Here is a 13,369-nt window from a genome sequence, read left to right as displayed (position 1 = left end):
GTGGGGGAGTGAGATAAGTTTGGTATCAGATTAGCCAATGTCCAAGGAGGTTTGGAGGCTTCAAGAGGAAAGGCTGGTGATGAAGGGGCTAGTGGAGCGGAGGGACAAAAGATGTAACAAGAGTTGGTGGAGAGCAGGAAAATATTTGTTAGCAAAGGGGAGATTCTCTGGAACCACATGAGATATCAGAAGTGAGTTCCCAGTCTCCCCACAAGATCAGCTACGCAGTTAATATGTCAAGGAAAGGCAATTATTCTAAGGAGGTCTTCGAGGATTCCAATGAGGTTATTGAGGTGGTTAAGTTGGATATGGAGGACAAGGAGGCTGCTATGGTGGCTCATTCAGATATGGAGGGCAAGGCAGATGAGTGAATCGAAGATTTGTTGTTTTTTACCTCTCACGAGCACACTCTCCATGGAAATAAGATGAATATCTGGTGTACGTTAAGACATTAGTGAATGTTATCTTGGATCAATCGGTATATGATGTGGATAGGGTTACAATTGTGGATGACAATCCCAATCCATGTGGGACCAATTTAGGGTCAGATGAGGGAAAATCATTCCTTCATATTTCGATCAAACTAGTATGCAGCCCTATAGTTGGTCTCCAAAGTAGAAGCATATAGAAGAGGTAATTCATCTTACTAAGAGAAAAGGTTTGCACCTTATTTACTTCGCTCAATGGATTAGAACATTTGATGACCCTTGGAAGTGCCGTGTGAATTCCTTTTGATACTATCTAGTTTGATTCTCAAGTAGTTCTTAGGTTGATGTTTTTGTTCCTACTATTTTTCTCTTTGTTTGTCTGGACTCCGGACCTAGTTCCTCTTGATACCATCTTTTTGGATAGGATTTCTCTCCATAGAGCCAAGGGACCAAAAAGTGATCCTACGGTTGGGTGACCTAGGGACACATGCACAAGTCCTCCCAGTCCTAGGATCACTCTCTGGTCATTGGACTCTATGGAGAAGAGCCAGATCCATCTTTTTTACCCTCTCTTGGGATTTAATATATTTTATTCATAAAAAAGGAAAATAACAAAACCCTACCCCTTTTATAAAAGAGCAGAATTATATAGGTTTAATTCGGTGTTCGGCCATATTTCTCTCGATTTTTAAAATAGTTCGAAAAAAAGGCACGAATTTTGTTAATCTGTTGGAATGGTTGGTCTTAGTCCACATATGAACCAAACTCATTCAATTACTGAAGCAGTACAGTAACAGTACAACAAATTATGGGCAAGGGTTATCTGTCTAAGAGTGGCCCTGCGTCCAAATGTGCCCAAACACAGGGGCATGTGCCCGAGCCTCCCCTCTCCTAGGGGCACAGTGGTCTTGCCCGCTCTCTGTTAGCGAGACAAGGGGCTGCTCTTAGACAGAAAACCGTCCCACAAATTTTACACTCAAAAAAGTCCTATCCCCATTTTTCTGTTCCATGCCATGTAAAACGATTTTAGCTTGTACCTAACAATTATGTAACGCCATTCCTTCCACTTCAACACAGGTCATCTCTGGCCTTCCCTACCATTTTGCTGTTCCGTTTTTCCATCTTGGTGACCATTTTTAACATTGATGATGTAATGGGTTCTTTGCACCCAAAAAACAAAGGAAAAATGTGACGGGTTCTTAAAGTTTATCAGTGAAGGTTGGGATGCATCATCGTTTACACCCAAGGCTGAGGTGGTCTGTTAAATCAGTCCTGAGAGGAGCTATGAGACATGTCTCAGATGTTTCAGTTAAATTGACCACGTCTACAGACTGAGAAAGAAAGCACAACTGGCACATTAAATCCAATTCCATGAACGATCATGAAATTTGAAAATCAGGAGCAGAAAAATTGAGCAGTGAGATACTATAGGGCTGCAGTTATCACTGAAACTTGATCTATTGTTTTTTTTTTCGGTAGAACTCAACCTACTGTTTCAATGAAGAAAAGAAAGTAAACTGAAACAACAATAACCTTTCCATAATTTTGTTTGCATAGAGATGGATATAATGAATTATGGAACATAGGAAAGAAATTTGCTGAAGAGAAGTTTGTTATCTGTTGATTAAAAATGTATTTTTTTTCCCTTCTTGAGGAAGAAGTTTACATCAGAGTTTAGTTTAGTTTGTTTGATATGAAAAGTTTGTTTATCTTCAAGAGTATTAGGTTAGTACTGCTAATTTTTAAAGGGTAGGCATATCTATCCCAGTATTAGGTTAGTTTGAGCTTTTGGCGAAAGCAGTTAATGTTCAAGTGAGGGCATATTAGCAGAACACCTAGATTAAATCACAAAATCATAGAAGTCTCTGTTCACAGTGAAGGCATATAATTTATTAATAACCATGAAAATAGAAAATTCTATCACAAAAGATAAGAGCTCATATCCTCCATGAATATCAAGAGGTGACGGAACATTTAAGAGCAATCTTTTTCTCTTATGTGGAACTCGACTCTCCAGGAAGCAGCGCAGCCCTAAATGACCAGGGCCAGGCCTGTGTTACCCTCACAAAATTCCTATAGTTGGTTATCCTCTGAAATAAACCTCTATTGTGCAGAAGATGCTGATACAACATACCATCCTGCACGTGTCACCACGAAGTAAAAACTACCCATATCCACAACAGATGCTGAGCAAAATGTCAAATCTGAGCAGAATGAGAGGCTCGCATTTCCATGGTCTTCGCACGTAACCTCTTCATGAACTCAGGGTTGGCTTTGAGTCTGTCCTTGACATATGAAGCTCTTGTCTCCTCCACCAGCTTATCTGCCTTGTATGCATCCTCAATCAAGGCATATAGTGTCCTTAGGCAATCCTTCCTATTCTCCTCCCGGTGCTCAAACCTAATGCAGGGGGGGAAATGTGCATCATTTTCCTGGTCCAAAGCTATACTAAAAGTGCACAACCTAGTAAATGTAATACATACAAAAGCATAGTTGGAAAAACAAGCAACAATAACACTTCTTAGATTTTCTTCCCCTATTCTATTTTTTGAACACAATGATAGAAAAATTGTAGGGCTCTCTTCAAGACAAAAGACCCATGAAATGGTCATTCTGGAATACAGTGGAGCACCAAGAACATGGAACAGAGAAAAGAAAACCCTTGGCCCAAAATTGTTCTAATCTCATGTCTTGCTTTCAGCTAAAATAGATACAAAAATGTAACTGGAAGTAGATCGGTCACTTGTAGATTAGAAGAAAACAAAGGCAGTGTTAACAACCCAGGTCCCGCAGGCATTAGGGGAGCATCTATACGACATTAAGGTAACTGTTTTGGTGCATTCAACCCCAACTAACTGTTGCCAACCCTATCACTGCCAAGTTGAAGGCTCGTTAAAAAGGGTAGGAGATTACCCCATCAAAATAGTGCCTCAGTTTTTGAGGAAGATGCCAAAGTGTGATTAAGTGGCCGTTGGGTGTTGGAGATTTTTGCATCTCATTAGAAGCTCTATGGGGGAATGTCTCTTGGAGGTCCACTATGGCCAGGCTAATAAATGGGGGATGGCTGAGGTGGGTAGACAACATCTAAACTTGGGCCTGTACCCTCCTATGTATTTGCCACGTTTTCTGTTTGTTATGGTCCTGTATGAATTTTTGTTGTTGTGGAGAAGCTTTTTCTTATTAAATTTTGTTATTTATCCCAAAAGAAAAGAGAGAACAATGAAAAATGATGCAGTGGCTTCCAGAGTAGCCTTACCTCTCACTGGTTATTGTAAGCTCATCTTTACCAGGGTGGTAACGTTTTCCAGCTACTTCTCTTAACCGGCGAAAAGCATGCTTTGAAAGCTCAAGCTCTTTAACAGTGACGGAGAGTTTCACCTTCCTGTTTTGGGGGTGCCATGCATCACCACCTGGAGCAAAAACAACTCTTGTTTGCCACCTCAGTATAGGACCCTCACCAGGTGGGTCATCAGTGTCCATTTTCTTGTCTGGAGTGATCTCATCAAACTTCGGTGGTGGCTCTTTCTCCATCGTCTTTGCACATTCCAGAACCATCTTATCCTCAAACTCCTTGAACTGCTCATAAGCTTCTTCAGGTTCAAGCTCTCCTCTTTCGCACATGTCACCAAGCTCATTGAACTTTGCTTCCACCTTCTGCTTTATATCATCTGAAAACATGGCAAATTTAAAATCAGTTGTATACTACAGTAGAAGAAACACAGATCCTAAGAATATGCACTGCCAAAGTTTTCAGGAATAGTTATCCAAAATAATTTTTCGCTCTCAAATACAGGAGTAATTCAAATTAAGAAATTCAAAAAGGCTGTAATTAGCATTAAATGGCTCACGAAATGACTTCAATCAAGTGTCCCAAGACTTGTGTAAGGGTCTCTGAAATAATCTGGATTTCAGGACAAATATGGGTGAAGTGTGAACAGAGATGGAACTGGTCAGGCTTGGTGCAAATACAGGCTAGCCAAACCTGATCGACCCCAAACTCAATCTACATCCAACTTGATCTGTGACAAGGGGCCAAGGCAAGAGACAGATCAGGTTAGGCAATGGGAAGAGTTAATGTGGAGAATTCATTGATAAGTAATAAAATAGACAAGTGAATAGACATATCAGCATATTTCAAACACTCCATGGGTCTAACCTGAATGCTGACCTGATTAGTCTTCACCAAACATTCAGAGTGGATCAGCCAACCCAATTGGGCTATATACGAAACCTGCCCAAGGGCGGATAACTATTTTACCTCCTACCTCTAAAACCAAACTCATTCAATAACTGAAGCAGTAAAACAATATTCAACTCAACTAAGCCTTATCCCAGCCAACTCGCGTCATCTATGTAAATCCCCATTTTTCTGTTCCACATTATATAAAACCATCCCTACACTTCAACACAGTTGATCTATGCTTCCCCTATCCTACCATCATCAAGGCACACCATATCACTCCTTAGTCCTCACTCCTCACTGTTGCATTCATCTCTTGGTTACTCATTTGAGCCATCTGAATTGACCTATCCTCATCCCGTCCATTATTGGTGTATATCTTTCCTAGTCTTGCATAATTTGCATGATTAAGATTAAAAAACAATGTCAGTCCCATTTATGTTTAAATTATCTGTTTCTAATATCAAGCTTGATTAGCTGTCCTGTAAAGTCGGTGGTCCACAAACTTGCTGCTAAATGAACTACAACCAACATATAAAGAGTATTCTAAATAAGAAATTTCTGTTTCCAAATCCTAATATTGATCCCAAATTCAAGGGTTCACACATATTTAAGACACAAGTATCTTTTTTTTTTTTTTTTTGGGGGGGGGGGGGGGTGGGGTGGTGGGGTATGTTTTATAAGCAGAGAGGAGTTGCCTGTGCGACAATGAAAAGGGTATTCTAATTCAAGGACTTCCATTTCCAAACCCCCAAGCTGCTGCACAATGCAAGGACTCGACTTGTTAGGAAGCAGAGTTGGAGCTAAAAGTTATGTTCACATACCAATATTTCAACCAAAAAAACAAAGGACAAAATGAAGTGCCAGTACTAAAAAGTTCGTATTAAAACCTAAAATAGAATAACACAACAATGTTGTCAGGGCATGGCATGGGTGTACCCATGCAACCATGTGGCCCAAGAGGATGGTAATACAAGCCCAGGCATCTATTATATGTTTATTTGATCATTCCTGATCTTAGATGTTAGAAACTTTGGTGAGGCTAAGGATCCGAGGTGCAAATACAAGTCAACCCAGCTTGTTAGTGTGGATAGGGAAATTGGGCCTCCGGAGCGAGTAGAAATTAATGAGGTACAAATGCTAGTTGCACAACTACCAAACATGCACAAAATGATTATAAACCTAATCAAGCATTTCTACTGGTCTGTAATACCACATGTGTAACCAAAATTACCACCTAATAGAATTAAATTGATTGGATGGAAATGTATTGTGGTAATAGGGGAGCCCACAAGAAGTTAGGGGAATCCCAAATTCCTCCATTGAATTCCCACTTCCTGAACGGACAAAGCCGATTGTACAGAGAAATAAGAGCATATTATATTGATTGGATGGAAATGTGTTGTGGAAACTGGTAAGTATACATGGATGGATGGATGATTGATTGATCTTTTTGTGTACGTGTGCGTGTAAATATTTTTATAGCATGTATACATTCCATTAAAAGATCATCAACAGGCTACGTAAAACTAAACCAAGATTGAATGTTTTGTAATTTTCTGATCCAAGAAATCCATGGCTCAACAGATTTTGGTTACACTGTTCGGAGGCCTAAATCTTTAGAGATATATGCATGTCTTCAAGGATTTCTACAAAATTATTTTGGTTACAAAGTTCGGACCAATTCAATCACAACAAAGATTATTTTATTCTGCAATCTTCTGTTTAATGTTTTACATTAAGAATGATTCAACATTGAAAAGTATATCTATATGCATGTCTTCAAGGGTTTCTACAAAATTATCATCAGAGGTGCATTTGCGCACACGAGTTCCAGAACAATTGATTACTTAACATTGTACTATCTTATCATAGCACTATCAATCTTCAAAAGTGTCCTTCAACCTGGATACTACGAATGTCTGATTACAAGATCCACAACAAAAATACCATCATTTAGCATGGAATATTGACAATATGCATCACACCCTTAACACAGGACATAAAAAAACTAGGTTTATATTTACATATTCCACAATATACTTTGACAAGTGTAAATACACCAAAAATTAGACTTTACAAAGCCTCACACTTATCCCTGAAGTATCTCCAATATGTTGCTTCTAAAAACAAAGTGTACTTATTCCGAACTAGCACAAACTTTAAGAAGCTATAACTTGCAATAGATTATGATGCTTCCCTAATGCCAAAGATAAAGGGCACATAAATAACAGGAGGCTGGCAATGAGGCATATACGAGTAATGGAAGTAGCAGAGAGTAAACAGATTTAAGAGTGTTTACAGGAGAGAGTAAATTAGCCAAATTGGTTGATGGATTTCAAGTAGAAACAGAAAAGAACAAATCTTTAATTAAAATAAATTTTGAAACACATACCTGGGAGTAGTTTATCCCAGCTGAGCATGTCCTCAAGAATCTGCTCGCATTCCCTGGTGTCCTTGAGATGGCCATGCTCCACGGCCTCCTTAATCATCTCATCCCACTTGCGGTCATCCATGTTGAAGTACTCATCCTTCATCATTTTCTTCTCCACGTATTGCCGGGCATTGTACAAATTGTCGATCTCCTCATCGGTGGGGTAGAGCTCCTCAAAGTCCGATTCGAACTCCTTGTCCTTAACATCATCAATGGGCTGGTGCCGGAACTCCTCCATCAATTCATCGTCGGTCTCCTCGTGGTTCCCCAGTAGCCTCCTCTTCATGATGGCTTCCATGATCAAGGGGAGTACCTCTTCATCGCCTTTTAAGTACTTTTCTATCAGATCTTTGAACACTGCGCCATAGAAAAGAACAGAGATTAAAATTGTAAACAATTAAAAAAAATAGAAGCCATTGTTTTTGAGAATCAATTTTTACCTTTGTTGCTGACTTCTTTGATATCGACCGGAACTTCTTTCTGCTTTGGTTGGATTAAACTAGTCTCGGGAACAGTAGGGCTTTCGTTGGATGAATCATTTTCGGATGACAAGAATCTGAGGTTCCAGGGAGTTGAAGTCACAGTGACGGCAGGGGAAATAGGATTTGGTCTGCAAGTTGGAGGGGAGAGAAGATTGCGAGTATAGAGGGGACCGAATCTTAACAGAGCTCGTCTCATGACTTTAGGGTTCTTTTTTTTTCCCCGGGTCAGGGTTTTAGCAGATCAGATGTAAGAAATGGTCCGTTCGATAGCTTTCAGTTGTCTGAATCGGCTTTGGAAAGAAAATCCTGTAACAAATTTCTCCAGCATCAATATACCTATCTGTCGATTTTCTTTGGCTCCAATTGGGAGCAGAAGAATCCTCAGTGAACAAGGATATGAATCAGGCGAAGAAAAATGGAGTGTTCAGTAGCCGGAGAAGAGAGGAGTCGCCTTGAAACAATGTGTTTCCGCCGCTGCAATTTATCGGAACAGAGACGGAGAAGAGGAAGGAGCAAGGGGTTATTGTGCTTTAGATGAAGACTCGCCGGCAGCCGCTGAACTCAAACATGAACGGAGACGGAGAAGTTGACGGGGGCAGCCGCCAGAGTTCCATTACCAAAGAGTTTATGAGGCCGCGAGGGTTTTTCCTTTATCTTTTCCTTTTCCTTTCCTTTTCCCTTTTTTAAAACATAAGAAAACATAAGACCAAAATTTATGCGTGTAGAATTAGATACACTTTTTTCTACCAATAACAAAAAAAGAAAAATTACGTGATTACCCACTATTGGGTTTACTATTAAAGAAATACTCATGATGGATTTGACTTAACAGCACTTTGCATATTACAAAAATGACTGAAATTGTGAAAGCCGTACTCATCCCCTTGTATCCCTACGTGTTGGACATGTATCATGTTCCAATCGGTGAAATAAATCCCGATTTTCATTATAATGATCTTCTACAATCTGACTCTTTAACATCTGATGATCAATTCACATCATTGAGCACATAAGTCATCTTTCAGACTATGGATTTCCGAAAGAAGGAAGACGGGGTTGCTGGTTTCAAGAAATTTAGGGTATTGTTAAACAAGAATGGAGGGAAAAAGACGGAGGGAGAAGAACCGATTTCGCTTCAACGATTGACTCCCCATCCACTTCTCTTTCACATAGAGAGAGAAGAGAAAACCCCGCTAACATTTAGGGTTTGTGGGTCTGTGTGAGTGGCTCTGTTGGGATCAACATTCCTTACCATCGTTCATCTTCTTAGCATAACTCTAGCAGGGGTTGGATGTTCATTTGAGGTAAGCAATGATTTTTTTCAACCTATTCTCCATGTCTTACAGTTTTTGTTTTTGTAATCTTTTTGTTATTTTATTATTTTTTTTTTTCTCACTACACAGAGAATCGAACGAATCCCATTCCCATGTTGGTTCGTTCGAATTTCTTATTATTCCTATAAGCATGGGAGTCACATTTCTGATATTAGTTAGTTAACTCAAACGTCATAACATTTTCATTCTTGTTCTCTTTATTTGATGAATTCACAAAAACTTATCATTCTCATTTTGTATCTTGATCTTTGTACCGAAACATGGGTCTTTTGTTATTAATTTTTTTTTTCTCATTATTTTGATTCTTATTATGGATGACACATTCAATTGTTCAACCTAAAAATAGAGTACATAGATATAGTTGATTAAATGTCGTTGACTAGAAGCCTAATAGGTGTTTGATGTAATGCCTCAATAGAATCAAGGGAATTACAACATGCTCTTTAGTTTCTGAAAATGGTATAAGATCTTATCTGAAACAGCTTGGAATGTTTAACCGATGGTTTATGGTTGAGGAACAATGTGGTGATTAGATTTTCTTGTTAAACTAAAATTGGAGTTTTATAGTAGAAAATTTGAATTTTATAAGAAAATAGTGGCGGGTCAGGAATTTATGGTTTAAAATATGATGGAAATCAAGCTTGATGGTTTGTGTTTGATTTAATTGAAAAGGTTGAAAGGGTTAAGAGTGTGGAGTCAAATTAGATGGTATTGGATTATATTGGTGCTTTATTATGCAGGTCTCAATGGGAAAGAATAAAATTATTCTTACTTAGAACTAAATAGATATGAGAAGAACTAAAATGAATAACTAAAATATATGCACTTTCTTTTCAATGATAATATGCATTGATGTTGGAAGAAAGGTGTCCTCAAGCGCCATTATAACTACTATTAAGAAGACAAACAAGTGAACATAATGTAGGCTGATGTTGTCCAACAGACACACAAAGATAATCAGAATCCAAGACCTGCCATCAGAAACATGTGTAATCAGAAAAACGCTGCATCCGTAGAACATGAAAAGAATTTCAAAAATAATAATTCAGCTTGTTAGCGAATGAGACTATTTCTTAGAGAAACTGTTAAAATTGAGATCTTTATGGATTCCTTGCCTCGTGCACTATTGCAATTAAGGCCTTTAGAATATCAAAATCTAAGGTGTTCTTCACCTTGGTTCTTGTTCTCTGGTCGTGTGACTCTAGTTCATTTTTTCTTTCTTTCATATCTGTTTCTACAATCGTGAATAAAATTTCTTTCCTTTCCTTCATTCTGTTAAGCAAGGAGAAACTATATAGCTTCATGATGATAAGAATGAAAGGCTGTTGAGTTACATAAGGTGTCTCATTGACTGCTTCCATGTAGCAGTTCTCCAAAATAAGACTCCTTCTTTAGTAAAGGGGACCATGCTGAATTTTTTCTCTTTTATTTTTTATGTCACTTACACCTCAAGGTGTATCTCAAGTGGTTTGTTGAAGAGCCATCGGTCTGGGCTATGCCATTACCTAATATGAATTGAGTTTACAAATCCATTGTTTATATGGTAAGTCAATTTCGGTGTTACTTATACTCTAAAACTAGCATGTGACTTATGCAATACACATAATGATAAAAAGGATTTTGATTGCTGAAATATTTGTTGTATATATAGAGAGAGAGTTTAAACCTTAAATCCAATTGAAATATGTGGGTGACAAGAACATGCATCTGGAGTATTATGGTGGGGGAGTGGAAAGCCTTGTGGACGACCCAATTGCTAAGCACAATAATCCCTTGCTAGTTGCATTTTTTTGATGGAATTGAAAAAAAAAAAAAAAAAGGGTTCAATTAAACTTATTGGCTATAATTATTAGTCATGTGTTTACTTTTGCTATATGAGGATTGCAGATATACAAGAAAGATGCCGGGTTCAGTATTGGCTGTATGCAGTTATGGTGGAGTGTTAGTAAGAGATAATGATGGAACATATATGAACGAGGGAGGTGAATCTATTGCAATTCGTATGGATGGAATAATGAATTTCACCCAGTTCTTGGAGAAGGTTTGTTCATCATGGAATTTCAGCTCTGGTGGTGTTTTATTGAAGTGGTTAGTTCCTGGGAGTAGATTTGTTGCTATTAGCCTTAAGACTTAGATCTCCGAAATATGTTGGATTTTAGCAATAGTAGTGCCATAGTGGATGTATTTGTGTCAAAGGATGAGGGTTCTATCGGAAGTGATCACTATGGGGCCAGGTACATTATTTGTTGTAGTTTGTCAGTTTGTTTAATTTAAGTTTTTAAATTCTTTAGGGCTGTAATGAGATGTAAACATTGTTTTTATTTATTTATTTTTATTCCTTTAACAGGTGCAGTGTTACTTTTGCACAGTCTTAGCATATGGATGATGGGAACGTTGATGAGACTTGTGACAGGGGTATTGCATGTTCAAGTGAGACACCTGTGGACAAAGTAATAACCATATTTTGGGAGAAAGCAATAGAGGCTATGTGACAAGGATAAAAACCCTCTACAATTCCCATCTCGTGCAATACTGTGCAATAGCCCCTGCAGAGGTCAACATGTGGACAAAGCGAAATGAATGGCTGAGATTAATCCTCCATTGAAACAATCCCAAACCAATGGTTCTCCACTTAAACCGAAGCAGTACCATGTATTCAAACCGAACCGATTCACATTTTGAATTAAAACCTGAGATATTTCTATCCCATTCCCTCCCTCTCTCTCTCTCTCTCTCTCTCTCTCTCTCTCTCCCTTCTCACCAATGACTGCTCCTCTTCTTCGTTTTTAGCCACCGTCTGCAAAGACGACGCAGATCTACCACCGGAGAGGTAGGTCAATCCCCGCACGAAATGCCTTGTTAATGAAAGGAAGGTGAGGAAGAAAGTCACTCTTCCTCGCAAGAAGCTCCCTGCTCCTTGCAAATATGAAGGTGCCCTTCTTCTTCTTCTTACGTCTCTTTCCCTCTTTCTTTCACTCCCTCTCCTCCCTGATCTCTCTCTCCCTCTTTCAACCACCCCCTTTTTTTCAGCTTTCCTTGTTGATTGAATCCTAGTCGAAGTTCAACTTTCCCAGGGAGAATATTTTATTTCAATCTCTGTATACGAAGGTAAAACTCGCTTTTCTGTCTCTCTCTATCTCTTTCACTGAAAAGGCATGGATGTGTCTAGATAAGCTGATTTGAATGTGTGAATTATGGATTGCAGATTTAGGGTTATTTTCATTGGCTGATTTGAGTTTCTTTTCAATAAAATTTCAATATCTCCTGTGAAGCCTTGAATTTTTTATTTTTAGGAAAGAAGCCCCAATTTGTATTTGCTTGCTGTCTCTGTAGAACTAGGGACATGGTTACAGGCCTCTTACATTTTAGTCTTTAGCTCAAAATGGTAGAGCACCTAGGTTAATGCCCAGGTTATGGTGGTTCAAATCCACTAAGACTTTGAAAAGTGAACGAATGTGTTCTACCTTATTATACCTTGTAAGCATTTTTTTTTTTTTTTAATTTGCCCTGAGATTGGTTCTTTTTTTGCCCTCCTTTTACTTTAGGTGTACTGGGCTTTGTTAACTATTACTGGTGTCATGTGCTTCTACTGGTTTTTCCAATGGTTGGGCTTTTTTTATATTTTTTTTTTTTGTTTCCGGTGATGTGATTGCATTCTTCAAGATTTTTCAATTATGGGTTTGAGAGTGTTTGGTTGGAATATTTTTGGGTGAGACAACAGAGCATATGGACCTTTTCAGTTCTAGGTTGGAAATTACATTTTTCAAGGATTTTCAGTTTGGCTCTGCTAGTTTCAATGAATTTTTGGCTTCTATGCAAATTTCAGTTCAGTTTTGCTGGCTTCATTTTCAGTTCTGGATATGTGTTCAACTGTGTGGGTTGGGTTTTAGAAACATTAATTTGCATATGTTGTTCATGTTTTGCAAATTGCATTTCAGCTTTGGGTATGTGTTCAACTGTGTGGGTTGGGTTTTAGAAACATTAGTTTGCATATGCAGTTCATGTTAATAATCAAACCAGGGAAAAATGAATAAGATCTGGTCTAAATTTCAATCAAGTGTCTTGATGATGATGGGATGAATAGTCCAACAAAGTTGGATGTTTATCCACTGAGATTTGAATTTATCAAGTGGCTTCATTTTATGATAATGAGAGGGTTTTTCCATGTGTAGATAATGGGAGAGAGGCTAAATGGGTTCTTGTTTGTTCTGATCTCAAAGCTGGCGAAGCTTATACTAATACATAATAGAAATTAGAATAAGAAATCACTTTGAATAATATATGATAGTTAGGGGAGAACATATTTGATTGGATGATAAAGCATAACAGGTTACAAAAGACTACTGCTGCTACTGCTTCTGCTTAGCTTGTATTCCATCCCAATACTGATGCATTTGGATAAGTATCCAGGCCCCAGCAGCATATCAGAGTTGCAAAACCACAGTTGAGGTATTTTCATAGCAAATACTTGACATGAATTCTTAGAATGGTTTTGGGGCTTAACTTTTCCA

General features: G+C 38.3%; 1 protein-coding gene across 1 annotated transcript; it reads right to left on the bottom strand.

Annotated features, from left to right (window-relative positions):
- Positions 1–2,296: 2,296 nt before the first annotated feature.
- On the bottom strand, positions 2,297–8,197 carry LOC122070919. Its single transcript, XM_042635169.1, has 4 exons — positions 7,483–8,197; positions 7,004–7,399; positions 3,685–4,096; positions 2,297–2,828 (listed from the first exon to the last, which is right to left on the bottom strand). Exons 1-4 carry the CDS (start codon positions 7,718–7,720, stop codon positions 2,627–2,629), a joined length of 1,248 nt encoding a protein of 415 aa, XP_042491103.1. The 5' UTR covers positions 7,721–8,197; the 3' UTR covers positions 2,297–2,626.
- Between the last annotated feature and the right edge of the window lie 5,172 nt (positions 8,198–13,369).

The sequence above is a fragment of the Macadamia integrifolia genome, chromosome 2 (assembly GCF_013358625.1).
Source record: "Macadamia integrifolia cultivar HAES 741 chromosome 2, SCU_Mint_v3, whole genome shotgun sequence".
Taxonomy (NCBI): domain Eukaryota; kingdom Viridiplantae; phylum Streptophyta; class Magnoliopsida; order Proteales; family Proteaceae; genus Macadamia; species Macadamia integrifolia.
The sequence above is the reverse complement of the archived record's forward strand: the minus strand, read 5'-3'. Positions and strand labels throughout refer to the sequence as shown.